Source organism: Triticum aestivum, chromosome 2D (genome assembly GCF_018294505.1).
Source record: "Triticum aestivum cultivar Chinese Spring chromosome 2D, IWGSC CS RefSeq v2.1, whole genome shotgun sequence".
Classification (NCBI taxonomy): Eukaryota; Viridiplantae; Streptophyta; class Magnoliopsida; order Poales; family Poaceae; genus Triticum; species Triticum aestivum.
This window is the reverse complement of record NC_057799.1, coordinates 15224480-15239522: the sequence shown is the minus strand read 5'-3', so window position 1 is coordinate 15239522 and position 15043 is coordinate 15224480. Positions and strand designations below refer to the sequence as shown.

Below are 15043 nucleotides of genomic sequence, written 5' to 3'. Positions count from 1 at the left end.
GGCGCGGGACACGCCTGGGCCTCCTGCCCATTAGCGTGCGGCGTGCTCTCGCCAGCCCGCCTCGGGCTCGTGCAGCAAACACGGGCCGCCGGCCCGCAGCCGACCCTCGCCGGAGCTGGACGCTCGGGTTCCGGCACTGGCAGTGGTGACGACTTGGCCTCCAGCCTAGCCGCAGCCGTCCGTTTCAGACTCGGGGCGCCAGACGAGGCCGAACCACACTTAGTCTCCAAGACTAGGGGCTCCTCGACAAGTGGATCCATCGGGATGGGTGGCAATACATGCTCCACTGCAGCATCACTGTCGACACGATCACTGCACAGTCGAGGAGGTGCCGAAGACGACATCCCAAAGGACCCAAACCTCAGAGTATGAACAGGTGTGGATGAAGTCGGTACGGAACCCTTCTCCGGCGCTTGCTGATTGGGTCGACTTGCGGCCACGTCAGAACCCTCCCGTGCTCCACCACCATCATTGTTCTCCCTATTACCCATATCATCATCTTTATCAGACATGTCCACATCACCCCCGCCCAGCAGGAGTGCTTCCTGAATCTCCGCATCCTCTAATTCAATTTCTAGTTTGTACACCATGCCGGCATGCGTCCACCTGACCACATCCGGAATATGCTCAATAGCCAGAACGCTGACAAGTAACCTGGCCACCCCATGAGCCCGAGTGAACTGCATATCAACTCGCTCGGTCTTCCCGATCAAAGATCCTAGAATGCAGACCACCCTGGCATCATTGAGAGGCTTAGAGGGTGCCCCTGAAAAACGAACCCAAACCTGAGACAAAGGTGTGCCTTTGGGTTCTGTTTGCTTCCAAGCATCAAACTCAAGAAAACATTCAGTACCCGGCACGCGAGCTATACCAAACTTAAGGAGTTTCTTCAGCTCTTCCGCTGACGGAAAATCAACCTTGTATAAATTATCATCCAGTCGGATAAGCTCCCAATGAGAGTTCCCGGGAGCCAGCTCATTCAGACGTTGCATAACTCGTGCCTCAGATAAGTAACCCTTCGTGACCTTGGCCAGACCTGTAGTCAAGTTCTGCGGTGAATCTGGAAGTACAGACGGAGTGGGTGACTCAAAGAACATCAAGTCCTCACAGCACACCCCATACATGGTCACCGTCGGTAATGGGTGCATCAGCACCGGACACTCGCCCGATTCGTGAACGGGCTTGAGACACGTGTCGCACAACTCCGTACTGCACTCTGCAATAAAATGTCCTTGCTCACCGCAACGATAACAAATCATCTTCTCTTTCTTGCGCGCCCACTTAGCGGCCCTCTCACCATCCGGCTTGTCAGAAAGCTTGTCAGAGCTATGTTCACGACCCTTGGCCCCATCCTGCAAGGGTACCGGAACCTAGGTAGAAGCCAGCGCAGTGACCACTGCCATGGCCTCTCCCGATAAATCTGCTGGCTGCATCTCCGCCGTTTCCGACGACTTGCCCGTAACAAGGGCCTCAGTGTCAGCCGTGACGGCCGTAGCCTGCGGCGGTGGAGTTATGAAGGGGTATGAAGAGATCTAATCCGTTGATGTATTTAAGGGTTGGGTTGAAGCAGAAATAGAGCTCCAGCTCGTGCTCCACGTTGGCAGACCACCGACAAGCCGGCCCATCGCGGTGTACACAGGCGGTGTGTGTACCGTATTTTCTAAAAAGACGATCTTACTCTTTGTTATTGGTATGAAGAGATCTAATCCATTGATATGTTTTAGAGGGTTGTGTGGAAGCAGAAGTAGAGCCCCACCTGCTGCTCCAGGTTGGCATACCACCGACGAGCCATACACTGCCAAGAGGGTGCCCGCGTCCTCTCTGCCTGTTCACCACCATTCTGTACTCGTTGACCAAATAGCTCATTGGAGGGGATTGAAAGGAAGAAAGCCATGGCCCAAGTCGAGGGGATGCTTGCCTCGGCAATCCTCGAGAATACGGCCAAAAAGCTCAGATCTGCCATGGGAGATGAGTCCATGAGGCGTCTGAGCGTCGACGGCTGCCTGGAGGAAATGCTCAAGACGCTGGAGGACATACGGGCATCGCTCGAGGGCGCCGAGATCCCGTCGCCGCAAGGGGACGCCCAGATCCCGTCGCTGGAGCCGGTGCGCGGGTGGCTGAGGCTGGTCAGAACGAAAGCCTACGCCATCCAAGACATGGTCGACGATGTGCAGGAGACAAGGACACCGACTACTGCTGGAACGGTATGTTTGTATGTCGAGCCGGCTTTTGATCTCGGGTTTATTTTTGCTGGTTGACTGACTGACCAGATCAAATGATTGTTACGTAATTGATGGAAATTGCAGATGTCCAGGATGCTTCACTACTGCCGTGGGAAGGAGGACCATCGCAGCGGAAACAAGATGAAGGAGATGCAAAAACAACTGATGGAGTTACACAAGGAGTGGCACAATTTCGGATTTGTTCCATCGGATGTTGTCAGTGCACTCCAGAATGATATTCATGTACCAGAAACAACACTATCTGAGGCTGATGAACAGGGATTTGTTGTAGGAATTGATCAAGATATAAGATATATAGCAGATATGTGTCGGGCGGGAGACGTCGGGAAAGCGCCCTTCATTCTCGCCATATTTGGGATGGGAGGCGTAGGCAAGACAACGTTGGCAAAATGTGTTTACAACTGTCGTGAGCTCCAAGAGGAATATGATTCTCGGGCATGGGTCAATGTGTCATATGAATATGACATGCATAGAATTGGAGAGTCTATAATTTCTCAACTATCAGGAGAAGCAGATATCTTAAATGGGGATATGGATTACATGACGAAGCGCCTTGGGGAGCTGTTTAATGGTATGAAGACACTACTTGTTCTTGACGATCTGCAGGAGGAGGATCCCGTTCAGTTGGAGTGCTTGAAGTGTATGCTCAGTGGAGGCGACAAGGACAGTAAAGTGACAATTATAGTAACCGGACGCAGCCGACACACTGGGATGAAAATTGGTGCTCATGTATTGTTCAGTAAGGCTTGTTTGACTGAACAGGATTCCTTTTTCTTACTGAGTTACAAAACTCTTTTCGACCAAAGAACAGACAATATAGAGTTGCGCATGATAGCACGTATGGTTTCGTCTAAGTGTATGGGTGTACCATTAACAATTCATGCAATTGGGTGGATTCTACGGTACAGAGACGCTAGAGTATGGAGAGCGGTGGAAGCCAGTCTTATCTGGAAAGATTATTGTGAAGATGGGTCGCCTTTAAGCTACAAAAGTATGCCAGCCAATTTGAGGTTATGCTTTGCTTACTGTGGGATCTTCTCCAAGGGTCAAATTATAGTTAAAGATGACCTGATTCATCAATGGGTCGCTCTCGGCCTCATTCAGCCGACTGACATATTGTCTACCACACAGCTTGCTGAGGAATATATTAGGAGGCTCTTGAGCATGTCATTCCTTCAAGCTACAGATCCGAGCTACAAAGTCTATAAAGTGAGTTCTACACAAATCTCCCCTTAGAAAGCAATTCACATCAGAATGCAAACTCATAAATCTAAAGATCAGAGGATACTAGAAATTTGTGACATTTTTGCCCTTCCACATCGTATAGAGTTTTTTTATCCTTTGTTTTTGCATAACGTGTGTACAATTCTTTTGCTGAGATTATTTTATTAAATGATCTTCATTGATGCAGCTTAATTAGTTGTGTTCTCTGTTGCAGGCTAGTGGAAAGGATGACATCTTGTTCACTATGAATGATAAGTTTCATGACTTCGCTATATCAGTTATGTATAATGAGTTATTTATTCTGGATGATAGCATGCAAACACGTGATCTGAATGAATATCGCCATGCAGTGCTCACTAATCACGGCTTCAGGCCAAGTCAATTGAGTTTATTATCCAGCATACAGGCGCTGCATTGTGTGTGCTGTAGCAAAATGGAGCTCATTGATCAGTCGTTTTCATTTCCAAGGCATCTTCGTGTCTTGCGATTGAAGGCGAGCTTCCTTCAGAAGCTACTACCAGATTCTATCTGTCAACTAAGGCACTTGGGGTATCTGAATTTAGCAGGATGCTCTGGGCTAGTAACTTTACCAGAATCAATTGGGGATCTAATAAATATGTTTCATATCGATTTATCGGGCTGTGCCGGACTAGTGAATCTGCCCCAGTCATTTGGGGACTTAATAAATTTGCTGTATCTTGATTTATCACGGTGCTACAGACTAATAGAACTTCCAGAGTCATTCAGCAATCTAAAGAAGATGGAGCATCTGGACTTATCATTCTGGTCTTGCTTTAAAGGGATTGTGGAAGCACTTGGTGGCCTTATCAATGTCAAGAGTTTGAACTTATCAAACCCTTGTTGTCATCTTGCTGATCACTGGCCGCAACTCTTGGAGTTAAAAGATGTTTGGGGCAAACTCCCCAAACTCCGGTATTTAAATTTATCCATGTTCCTAAATCCTATCTTTTACCAACTACCAGAAGATGAAAGTCTCAACAATTACCTCGAATGTATCAGTGGCCTTTCCAGTCTGGAGTACTTGGACCTATCTCATAACATATTTCTTGTTGATCTACCAGAAAGTCTAGCTAAGCTCAATAAGTTACATACACTGGATATCTCGGGCTGTGCAAGAGTAGAGAGAGTAGACAAATGGATGTTTGAGATGGAGTCTCTGAAGTCGATTGTTGTAAGGAACTGCCAGGCTCTTGAAGTTTACCAGTTTGTGGTTTGCTCTTATAGTAACTGGAGCAGCAACTTTGTACAGCTAAATGACGTAAGTTGTAAGGAGTTGGAGATAAGCTGCCTTGAGAAAGTGAAGTCTGTGGAGGAAGCACAGAATGTGACACTGGTGAAGAAACAAGAGCTTGAAACATTGAAGCTTTGTTGGTCTGTGGATACTGAAGGACATGTGGAACACAATGATTTATTTGGGGAATTGCAGCCGCCACCTAATCTGCAGTGCCTTGAGCTACATGGTTATAATGGCGAAACCTGCTTCCCAGCATGGTGGACATCGTGCAATCTCCCTAATCTTGTAAAGGTTATTATGGAGGTCCTTCCGAGGTGCTTGAGTCTGCCACCCCTCCGTTTACTACCCAGCCTGCAAGAGCTTGTTCTTAGAAAGATGGCCAGCATCACAAGAATAGACGATGCCGGCGACTTGAGTGGTGGCAACAGAGTGCCATTCAATAAGGTTGAACTAGATGATATGGATAGCCTGGAAATGTTCAACACCACATGGTACACCAATGAACTGGTGATTCAGAAATGCTCCAAATTGGTACTTGGACCACTCCCGCCTAGAGCTCAGAGGTTGGTGATATCAGACTGCGACCAGGTGATGTCTTCATGGAGGAACCAAGGTAGCAGACATGTTGTGGAGGGCCCTTCTACCCCAGTAACTGAACTGGAGGTCCAAAGCTGCAATGTGCCTCTAGCTGGTTGGAGTTTGCTTCACTACCTTCCTGGACTCCACAAATTAACTATCCACAACTGCAACAATGTGGCTGCTAGCTCACCAGAAGTCTTTCTGGCCCTGTCCTCGCTCCAGTCACTCTGCTTCTCTGCGTGCAACAGCATGAGCTCACTTCCACAAGAATTGGGTTGCCTCGCCTCTCTCAAGGAACTGCAGATCGTGTCCTGCAAACAGCTCACCTGTTTGCCGGATAGCATGCAACAACTCACCTCCCTCCAATCGATGCATTTCACGGACTGTGAAAGCATCACAACACTTCCAGAATGGATTGGAAGCCTCATTTCTCTTCAGGAACTTGTCTTCGAAAAATGCCATGCTATGGAACAGTTGCCGAAGAGCATCAATGGACTGAAAAAACTGAAGGGTCCGCGTATTCTGAACTGCCCACAATTGAAAAAATGGTTTAAATCAGTGGAAGGCTCAGAAAAGTTTGATAAAATCAGACCAAACTATGAGTATGTACCCTATTTCCCCTTATATTTTATTTCAATAATTCCCATTTTAATCATCATCATCATTTATGCCACTCATTTCCTTCCAAGAATTTCTTATGGATCGTCATTGTTGATGTCAGCTGCAAATGTATCTAATACAATTGAGTGTTTGCCTTGTTTACTCTGCAGATAACATGCTACTAGGGATCAAAATCCGAAGGAGTATCTCGGCTCCCTTAGGCATTGACCGCTGAGCTCTGAAATTGTACAAACAGATAAAAGAATCCATGGAGAAATTTCTAAGTTAAAATATAGTAAGAAGGTGTGTTCATTCAGGCACAGAGACTTCCAGCAAGCAAAACATGATCAGATGCAGCTTTCCTCTGGTCCTTCCATTTTGTGTAAAGCTCTGGTGAATCCTAAACGTTGCTGCACCTTTACCTCAATGTAGTTCATCACTGCCTCGCAAGGGTACACAAATCCTCAATTTGGTCCTGTAAATTTGAATTATGTATCACTTATCGATAATTGGTGTCATATGATGCATCTCTTGTTGACATTCCTGGCCATGGTTCATTATATATCCTTGCATAGCGTGCTTGGAATTTATTTTGAAAGAGTGCTCGGAATTTTGCTGGTTTGTGGATAACTTGGGCACACAACATTATATTCACCTCCTCTTTATAGATGGGAACTTTCTTGTGAGTTCATTTTTCATTAATACGGCAAGACCCAATCTTCAGAATTTCCTGCATGAGTAACACTAACTTCAACAGGCCATTTGTTTAACTGAAGTAAAATGTATTTAAGTAAGTTTAGACAAGTGAATAGAACTGCATCAGTATGATTGTGTGGTAATTGGCTCGCTGGCTCATGCAGCCGGCTAGCAGCATGCATGGTGAGAAGCTTAAGATAATGCAAAAGCAGTTCCTTTGATGAAGCCAATCGTGCTGCTTTCTGAGTCCTTGCATGTTGAAAATCACCATGCCTTTGCCTGTTTGAAGCTACTTTTGCTAAACCTAGTGAGCGAACTAAAGATGATGCTTCATCCGGGTACATCGTATGTTCAAATTTTGTTTAGATTCTGTGTGAAGCATGTTTGATGACACGATCAATATCGAACAGCTCGCTACACGCTCCAAGGAGATCGACAAAACAAGGTGCGGTAACATGTCGCCAGCCTTGTCATATCTTATTTTAAACTGTGTCGATAGACGGCCTTTTCTTGGGAATCTATGTTTACATTATCGCGAGAGACCCCAGCATGGGCTGCACAGGTGAACAAAAGGCAACCTCATGGTTGTTGGTCTTTGGTGGAGCACCCACCTCCAATTAGCGGGTATTGATCGTGTCATTTGAACCAAACTGCAATAACCAATGGACAGGGCCGCACCGCAAGTTACTTCTAAACAAGCATTTCTCGCCGCGTCACCCTAGAAAGACGGGGTTTACCTCCTGGCAGCATCCATCAAGTGGCCGACCGGCCGGCAACCCGGCAGCAATATTCAAGCCGTCGGCGAAACAAGGCCAAACACGCTACTAGTGATGAATGGACGATTAGAAATGTGTGCTACACTAGTACTAATACAGGCCGCCTATTGGTTCAAGTACGTTCTCGATGCTATCTGTCTCTTTTCTGCCAGTGACAGGTGCGCTGACAATGCCGTGATGATACTTGTGAGCATCCGACTACTGGTTCACTCAATTGGAACAAGCTAGGTTCGGATTACATCTCTGAATTGCGGAGGGAGTGTAAGCTTGTCAATGGAGAATTGAGCGAGGACTAGAGGAGGAGGGAAGCCGAAAACTCTCATATCCAAGCCTCCCGCTCTGATCCAAGCCCCTGCACTTGTAGCCTCTCCACTTTTTTGTATTGCTCTCTAGAGTGTATCTGTCTTGTGAATTCGTAGCAGGCCCAAACCATATTGGCCGCCCCATGACCAGCCGAGCCGTAGGCATATATGGTCGCTGACAGTATACTTGGCAACTCCAACTGCACATTCAGACTCACCAGACGGGCCGTCCAAAAACAACCTTTGCTGGGGTTTTTTTTCGATAAAGAGCACGTGGCAGGTTCAAATTGAACGTCCTTTACAGAGGAAAACTAAACGCAAAGCACAACATTACCCTCAAACTGAAAGTGCTTGACCGGAGACGCTGTTTGTGACATACTCCCTCCGTTTCTAAATATTTGTCTTTCTAGACATTTCAACAAGTGACTACATACGAAGCAAAATGAGTGAATCTACACTCTAAAATATGTCTACATACATCCATATGTGGTAGTCCATTTGAAATGTCTAAAAACACAAATATTTAGGAACGGAAGGAGTATATGCCCAGCCTTGAAAATGGTGGCTCACGTCGTCCTGCACGACCGCGCTCCACAGCCGCTGACATGGACGGCAAGCCTTCGTCGACGTCGCAGCATCCTCCAATGAAATCTGCTATTTCGTTCACGGCCGACCTGCTTCGCCGCCTTTGCGATCTCCCTATGGGAATTGCCTATACGACGCTTACTTTGCTTGTTGCAAACCGGCGCACATCCCCTCCCCCCTCTGCGCTCGGCCAGCACATTTTCCTATTTTTCTTATTTCTGCTCCCCTGCAAAAAAGTCGCCCGTGAGCCGATTCAAACTGGCGACCTACTCTTTCTATCTAAACTGCACTAACCACAGGACAACTCACTTCTTGTGACTGCTCGTCTCCTTTTTTTTCCTCTTTTCTTTGATCTATTTTCCTTTTTCCTTTTCTTTTTTGTATTTTTTCTTTAAATATTTTTCCTTTTTACAAAATGCATGATTCTTAAAATTTGATGAGATTTTTCAAAAATAGATAAACTTTTTAAAATTCAATGAGCTTTTTTCAAAATCAATGAACCTTTTTCCAAAATTGTTGGACTCTTTGAAATTTGTTTTCATATTTTATGAAATTTTTAAACATTGATGAACTATTTTCTTATTTATGAACTTTTTTAAGTTTGTGAATTTTTTAAAATCCGTGAACATTTTGGAATTCGTGATTTTTTATTATTTTTCTGTCTTTTTTCCAAAAGTCAAGAGCCGGTCAACCGTGACCACTCAAACAGGATCTAGTGACCAAGGAACCCAGTCGAGCGCTTGCCTTCTTATTGGTCGGCCCACAAGCGGGGGCGCATGAGTGCCCGTGACATGTTCGGGCGCTGAAGGCGTCAAATAGGAGCTACCACCCTATGGGCTATGGCACGATACCAATAAAACAACAACCATGGTCCATGGTGTCACTCTTTGCCTCTTAACCGTTGGGCTCACCGATATGAGACCAGAATAGTGAAGCCCAACGAACCAAAAGGGTGTCTATGTAGAACCACCATCTTATGGGCAATTCCTATTCAACGCGTAGGTCGACATTTGTCCCAAATCCTATATGGCATTCTCAGCGCCAATTACAGGCATTGCCAAAACCCGCACATACAACCCTCCTCCTTGGGCTAAGCCCATTTAGTTTTTCCTTCGTTCTATAATGCATTACATCCTACTTGAATGGGTCGCACTGGTTTCTTTCCGAAGTATTCCCAGCCGGTTTAGGAAGCTTCCAAAAGCTTTTGGCCAGTTTTGGTAAGCTTCTAGAAGTGCATGGCCTATTTTTTTTAGTTCATTTTTTTCCTTCTCTCATCTTCCTTTTTCATTTTTCATTTTTCCTTTTTTTTTGAAATTTGTATTCAAATGTGTGTAATTTTCAAATTCATGCACTTTCTAAAATTTACGATCTTTTTCAAATACACAAAGTTTTTTTCCAAATTCATGAACTTTTTTCAAATACCAGTGATTTTTTTTCAACTCGTGATTTGTTTTTCAAATCCCTGAACTATTTTTGAGCTCATGAACTTTTTAAAGTTCGCAATATCTTTTTGAACTCGCATGCTTTTTTCAATTTGAGAAAAAAAATTCAAATTGTATGAACTTTTGTTGAACTTGTAATTGTTTTGAGTTCACGAATTTTTCTCATATCCACAAACTATTTTTGAACACGTGAATTTTTTGAATCCAAGAACTTTAATAAATCTATGAACAATTTTTAAAAAAATTCTTGACTTCTTTTCAGAAATTGTCGCATTTTTCTGAAAAGTCAACGGGTTCAAAAAAACGTCATGAACTTTCTATATTTGGGGACCTTTTCAAATAAGTTTTTTCATAAAATAGGGCGATAGGGACAATTTGGCCCTTTTCAAATGGATGGACCTTTTTCAAATTCACAAACTTTTTTGAAATGCATGAACCTTTTTTTCAATCCACAAACATTACCCAAATTTGTGAATTATTTTTAAATTCACGAACTCTTTTAAGTTGGTGAACAGTTTTTTCTTCAAAATCATTTGTTTTTATTATTTCACGTTTTTGAAGATATTCAAAAATGGTCGCAAAGTCCAAAAGTATTCAACTATACAAAAAGTAATTCACAGATTTTTCCAAATTTTTCCATGAATTCATTGGTAATTTTTACAAATACGAAAAATATTTGTGTATTTTTGTTTTGCAAAATCCCATAATATTTGTTAGTACGATTTTTTTCATTAATTGAAAAACATATCCATGAATTCAAAAAAATGTTCACAAGATCAAAAGGTGTTCACAAATACGAAAAATGTTCGTGAATATGAAAAAATGTTTTGTGTACTCAAAAATTGTTCAAATTTTTCACGAATGAAAAAAGTAAATAAATTAGAAAAAAATGTGAGTATGAACAATGTTTTGAAAATCATTTATTTTTATGAATAACGAAAATCGAAAATATCAAAAATATTAATTCATTAACAACCGTGAATTCAACCAATGTTTGTGAATTCAAAGGTGAGAAAGAAAAGGCACTGAATGTCAAAAAGGAAAAAAGGAAGGAAAAAACAAAAAGGGAAAGGAAAAAAATTAAAATATGAAGAAAAAACAGGAAAACCTGCCAAGGAAAACACAAGAAAGAATACAAATAGGAAAAACATCAATAGCAGATTCCAAAACCGGACTACCGTACCAGATCAGCCCACTTAGAACCCTTTGTTCGCGATCGCCATGTAAATGCTCGTAGTGAGCGATACATTAGAATTATGTGTTCCTGTTAGGCAGTTCAGGGGCCGCCCCTGCTGTTAGCTCTCACGCGGAAAGCCTTGTCGGGCGCCGGCCCATTAGCTCACGCATTCTCCTTCGCACTTTTTTTAATCACCTTGTCTCAAGTAAAAAACTGTCCGCCAGTTTTATTGTTAAGTGAAAAAGTTCAAATTTTCAAAATATGACACAAATTTAGGAAAAACATGAATTTATAAAAAGCTCATGAATTTGATTTTTTTAGGAAACTTTGAAAAGTGTTCACGAAATTGAAAATCTATTGTGACTTTGAAAAAAAAACGCAATTATGAAAAAAACAAATTTTGGGAAACAAATCCAAATGAAAAAACGAAAAAGATCAAATAAAAACTTGCCAAAAACATTGAGAAAAGACTGGCTGAATACCAGCATGAAAGCTTGGAACCTTCCCAAAAGCAGACCTTGTAGAGAAAAAACAAACCAGAAGCTACCAAAAACCTAGGCTGGCGAGCTTATATGGGCGGGCCCACGTGGCATGGACGTTGCGTATCGTTAAGCACCTAAGAGAGAGAGAGAGAGAGAGAGAGAGAGAGAGAGAGAGAGAGATAAGATTGTTCGTGATCGCCAGGTAAATGCTCGCAGTGAGCGATATATTTCAATTGTGTGTTCCTATTCGGCGGTTCAGGCGCCGCCCCTGCCGTAAGCTCTCACGCGGAAAGCCTCGTTAGGCACCTGCCCATTAGATCGCGCATTCTTCTTCGCTCATTTTTCAGTTATCTTTTAGTGTTGCTTCTCTAATGTCTCAAGTAAAAAATTGGCCGCTCGTTTTTCTGGCTAATGAAAAAATATACAATTTTGAAAATATGACATGGGTTAAAAAAGCATGAATTTATAAAAGGCTCATGAATTTGTTTTTTCAGAAAATTTAAAAAGTGTTCATGAATTTGAAAATGTCCATGAATTGTAAAAATGTTCATGACTTTGTAAAAAATCACAAATATGATAAAAACACAAAATTTTAAAATAAATCCAATTGAAGAAAATGAAAAAGATCAAATAAAAACTTGGCAAAAAGCACTGGGAGAAAACCGGCTGGAAACGAGAAAGAATGCTTGGAAAAACTGGACTTGGTAGAGAAAAAACAGGCCAAAAGCTTCTACAAACCTAGGCTAGAGAGCTTATATGGGCGGGCCCATGTGGTATGGAGAGAGAGAGAGAAAGAGAGAGAGATCCCTTTGTTTGTGATTACCATGTAAATGCTCGCAATGAGCGATACATTTCAATTGTGTGTTCCTATTCAATGGTTCAGGCGCCGCCCATGCTATTAGCTCTCACGCAGAAAGCCTTGTCAGGCACCGGCCCATTAGCTCGCACATTCTCCTTCGCTCATTTTTCAATCACCTTTTACTATTGCTTCTCCAATGTCTCAAGAAAAAAACTGGTCGCCCATTTTTTGTTAAGTGAAAAGGTTCAAAATTTTGAAAATATGACACGGGGTTGAAAAAAGAATGAATTTATAAAAAGCTCATGAATTTGATTTTTTAAGAAATTTTAAAGAGTGTTCATGAATTTGAAAATGTCAATGAATTGTAAAAATCTTCATGACTTTGAAAAAACCCACAGATATGAACAAAACACGAAATTTGGAAAACAATCCAAATGAAAAAGATCAAATTAAAACTTGTCAAAAAACATTGAGAGAAAAACCAGCTGAAAACCAAGAAGAAAGCTTGAAACCTTCCAAAAACTAGACTTGGTGGAGAAAAAACAGACCAGAAGCTTCCAAAAACCTAGGCTGGGGAGCTTATATTTGTGGGCCCATGTAGCATGGACGCAGCTCGCGCATTCTCCTTCGCTCTTTTTTCAATCACCTTTTACTGTTGCTTCTCCAATGTCTCAAGTGAAAATTTGGCTACCCATTTTTTGTTAAGTGAAAAATTCACAATTTTGAAAAATGTGACACGGGTTTAAAAAAAGCATGAATTTACAAAAAGCTCATGAATTTAAAAAAGTTTAAGAAATTTTAAAATGTGTTCATGATTTTCAAAATGTCCATGAATTGTAAAAATGTTCATGACTTCGAAAAAAATTCACAGATATGAAAAAGCACGAGTATTGGAAAACAAATCCAAATGAAAAAGATCAAATAAAAACTTGCCAAAAACACTGAGAAAAAAATCGGCTGAAAAGTAGGAAGAAAGCTTGGAAACTTCCAAAAACTGGACTTGGTAAAGAAAAAACTGGCCACAAGCTTCCAAAAACCAAGGCTGGGGAGCTTATATGGGCGGGCCCACATTGCATGGACGGTGCGTATCATTAAGCACCTAATAGGGAGAGAGAGAGAGAGAGAGAGATCTCCCATGGGCTCATGAGTTTTCCCTACTGACCATTCTTTGCTTCTTACTGTTTGAGGGTGAACTTTGTGTCTATAACAACGTGTTCAAACTTTGTTAATAACAAGGGAAGATCTTTTGAGTTATTTTAAATTAATAAATGAGATTTTTGCATGACTCATATGCTCTTAACTTTGTATTAACTTTCATTTAAATATATCAGTTATTGGACTTGTTTCAAAGAGCTTTCCGTAATTAAGGCAAACATCTAAATAAATTTGAATCCATAGAATATATTTAAAAGACATGAAGGCATTCATGTTTGTAGTGGAATTATGTTGAAGAGGAGACGTCATGAGCTAGCTGTAGGGAGTTCCTATTGCCGCCTATAGTGTGCAATAGGTATGCTCCACGTGAAGCAATTCTAAATGTGTCGGCTGCCAATGCGGGCTGTCAACGTTGATTCTTCAAAAATACAAGAAATATGCTTTTACTTATAGTAAATTAACATTATTTTTAGAAATCAGTTTAACAATTGGCAAAATTAATATATAGCACAAAATAAAAACTTAAAACTTAAATCAAATTATTTATATGTTTGAAGTAAATATGTTCATCTCAAAGAAAAAAATCATTCTATGCTCTTTGCTAAGAGATAATTAATCTCCTAGAAATAAAGATAAGATAATTTTTTCATTTTGTACCATATGACTTTTCTATATGATGTAAAAATACATAAGAAAAGACAGTCTTATCAATCGGTGTAGATGTTCTTATTTGTCTTTATATGAGCATAAAATAGGATTCCCGTAGCTTTTGTTTTGAGCAACAAGATTCCCCTATCTATAGCGTGCAAATGTCACGCTACACGGTGTCACACATGCTTGATGGCGTAGGTGGACCAAAGGGAATCTAGCTGTCCAACGAGGCCCACATAACTTGCGTCAATGTTAGCTTATGAAGTCTCCGAGAAGATTAATAAATACGTAGGCGGCCCAATTTTCTAGAGTGTGGTTGGATCTCCATTCATGCTAGACGGGTGCAATTCTAGGTTCTAAGAAAAGTTGCATATGCAATACTAGCGGGATTCCTTGTTGTACGGAAGTTACTTAGGCTGGTTGTAATGATAGTACTCCCTTCGTTTTTATTTACTCTGCATATTAGAGTTGACTGAAGTCAAATTTCATAAAGTTTGACCAAGTTTATAGAAAAAAATATAGACATTTATCATAATAAATCTATACGATGAAAGTACATTCAATAATAAATCTAATGTTGTTGATTTGTTATTGTATATCTTAATATTTTTGTTTATAAACTTGGTCAAAGTTTGTAAAGCTTGACTTTGACCAAAGCTAATATGCGAACTAAATAAAAACGGAGGGAGTATCATAGGTAGTATCATGCATGCCAACTAGGCAACTTTGATGATGTGTCATAGAATTAAATGATAAAAGAGAGGGTTGAGTATCATATTATGATACCATATCATAATAAATGCTAAACTACTATGTGTCATGCATGGAAATAAATAAAATACTACCTGATACTAGTATATGATACAGAGGTAGTATCATACAGTAGTATCAGATGCATGATACTAGTATATGATACTTCCCATTACAGCTAGCCTTAGTTTCCGAAACTTTTTATTACAAGCTTAACCAATACATCAAACATCACACACATCGTATTAAACATCACACAACCAAGCACATGCACACACACGTATAGCTACCAGCTAAGCTGTGTAGCTTGCACGTTGACCGACGGGG

The 15043-nt window shown here is 41.5% G+C and overlaps 1 protein-coding gene across 2 annotated transcripts; it reads left to right on the top strand.

The window, feature by feature from the left end:
- Positions 1 to 1807: 1807 nt before the first annotated feature.
- Positions 1808 to 6439, top strand: LOC123051150 (putative disease resistance protein RGA4). Of its 2 annotated transcripts, none has more exons than XM_044473956.1 (4): positions 1808 to 2204; positions 2307 to 3452; positions 3682 to 5812; positions 6072 to 6439. In XM_044473956.1, the coding sequence occupies exons 1-4, from the start codon at positions 1893 to 1895 to the stop codon at positions 6134 to 6136; spliced, it is 3654 nt and encodes a 1217-aa protein (XP_044329891.1). In that variant the 5' UTR covers positions 1808 to 1892; the 3' UTR covers positions 6137 to 6439. The 2 variants fall into 2 exon arrangements, with proteins under 2 accessions (XP_044329891.1, XP_044329890.1); XM_044473955.1 differs by having other exon boundaries at positions 1809 to 2204; positions 3682 to 5903.
- Positions 6440 to 15043: the final 8604 nt, after the last annotated feature.

What these genes read in the sequence shown, in the direction of transcription:
- LOC123051150 (XM_044473955.1), top strand. Translation starts at nt 1,893, where the DNA reads ATGGCCCAAGTCGAGGGGATGCTTGCCTCGGCAATCCTCGAGAATACG. An exon ending in CACCGACTACTGCTGGAACG is followed by an intron (nt 2,205 to 2,306) that starts GTATGTTTGTAT and finishes TGGAAATTGCAG; the next exon opens with ATGTCCAGGATGCTTCACTA. An exon ending in CGAGCTACAAAGTCTATAAA is followed by an intron (nt 3,453 to 3,681) that starts GTGAGTTCTACA and finishes TCTCTGTTGCAG; the next exon opens with GCTAGTGGAAAGGATGACAT.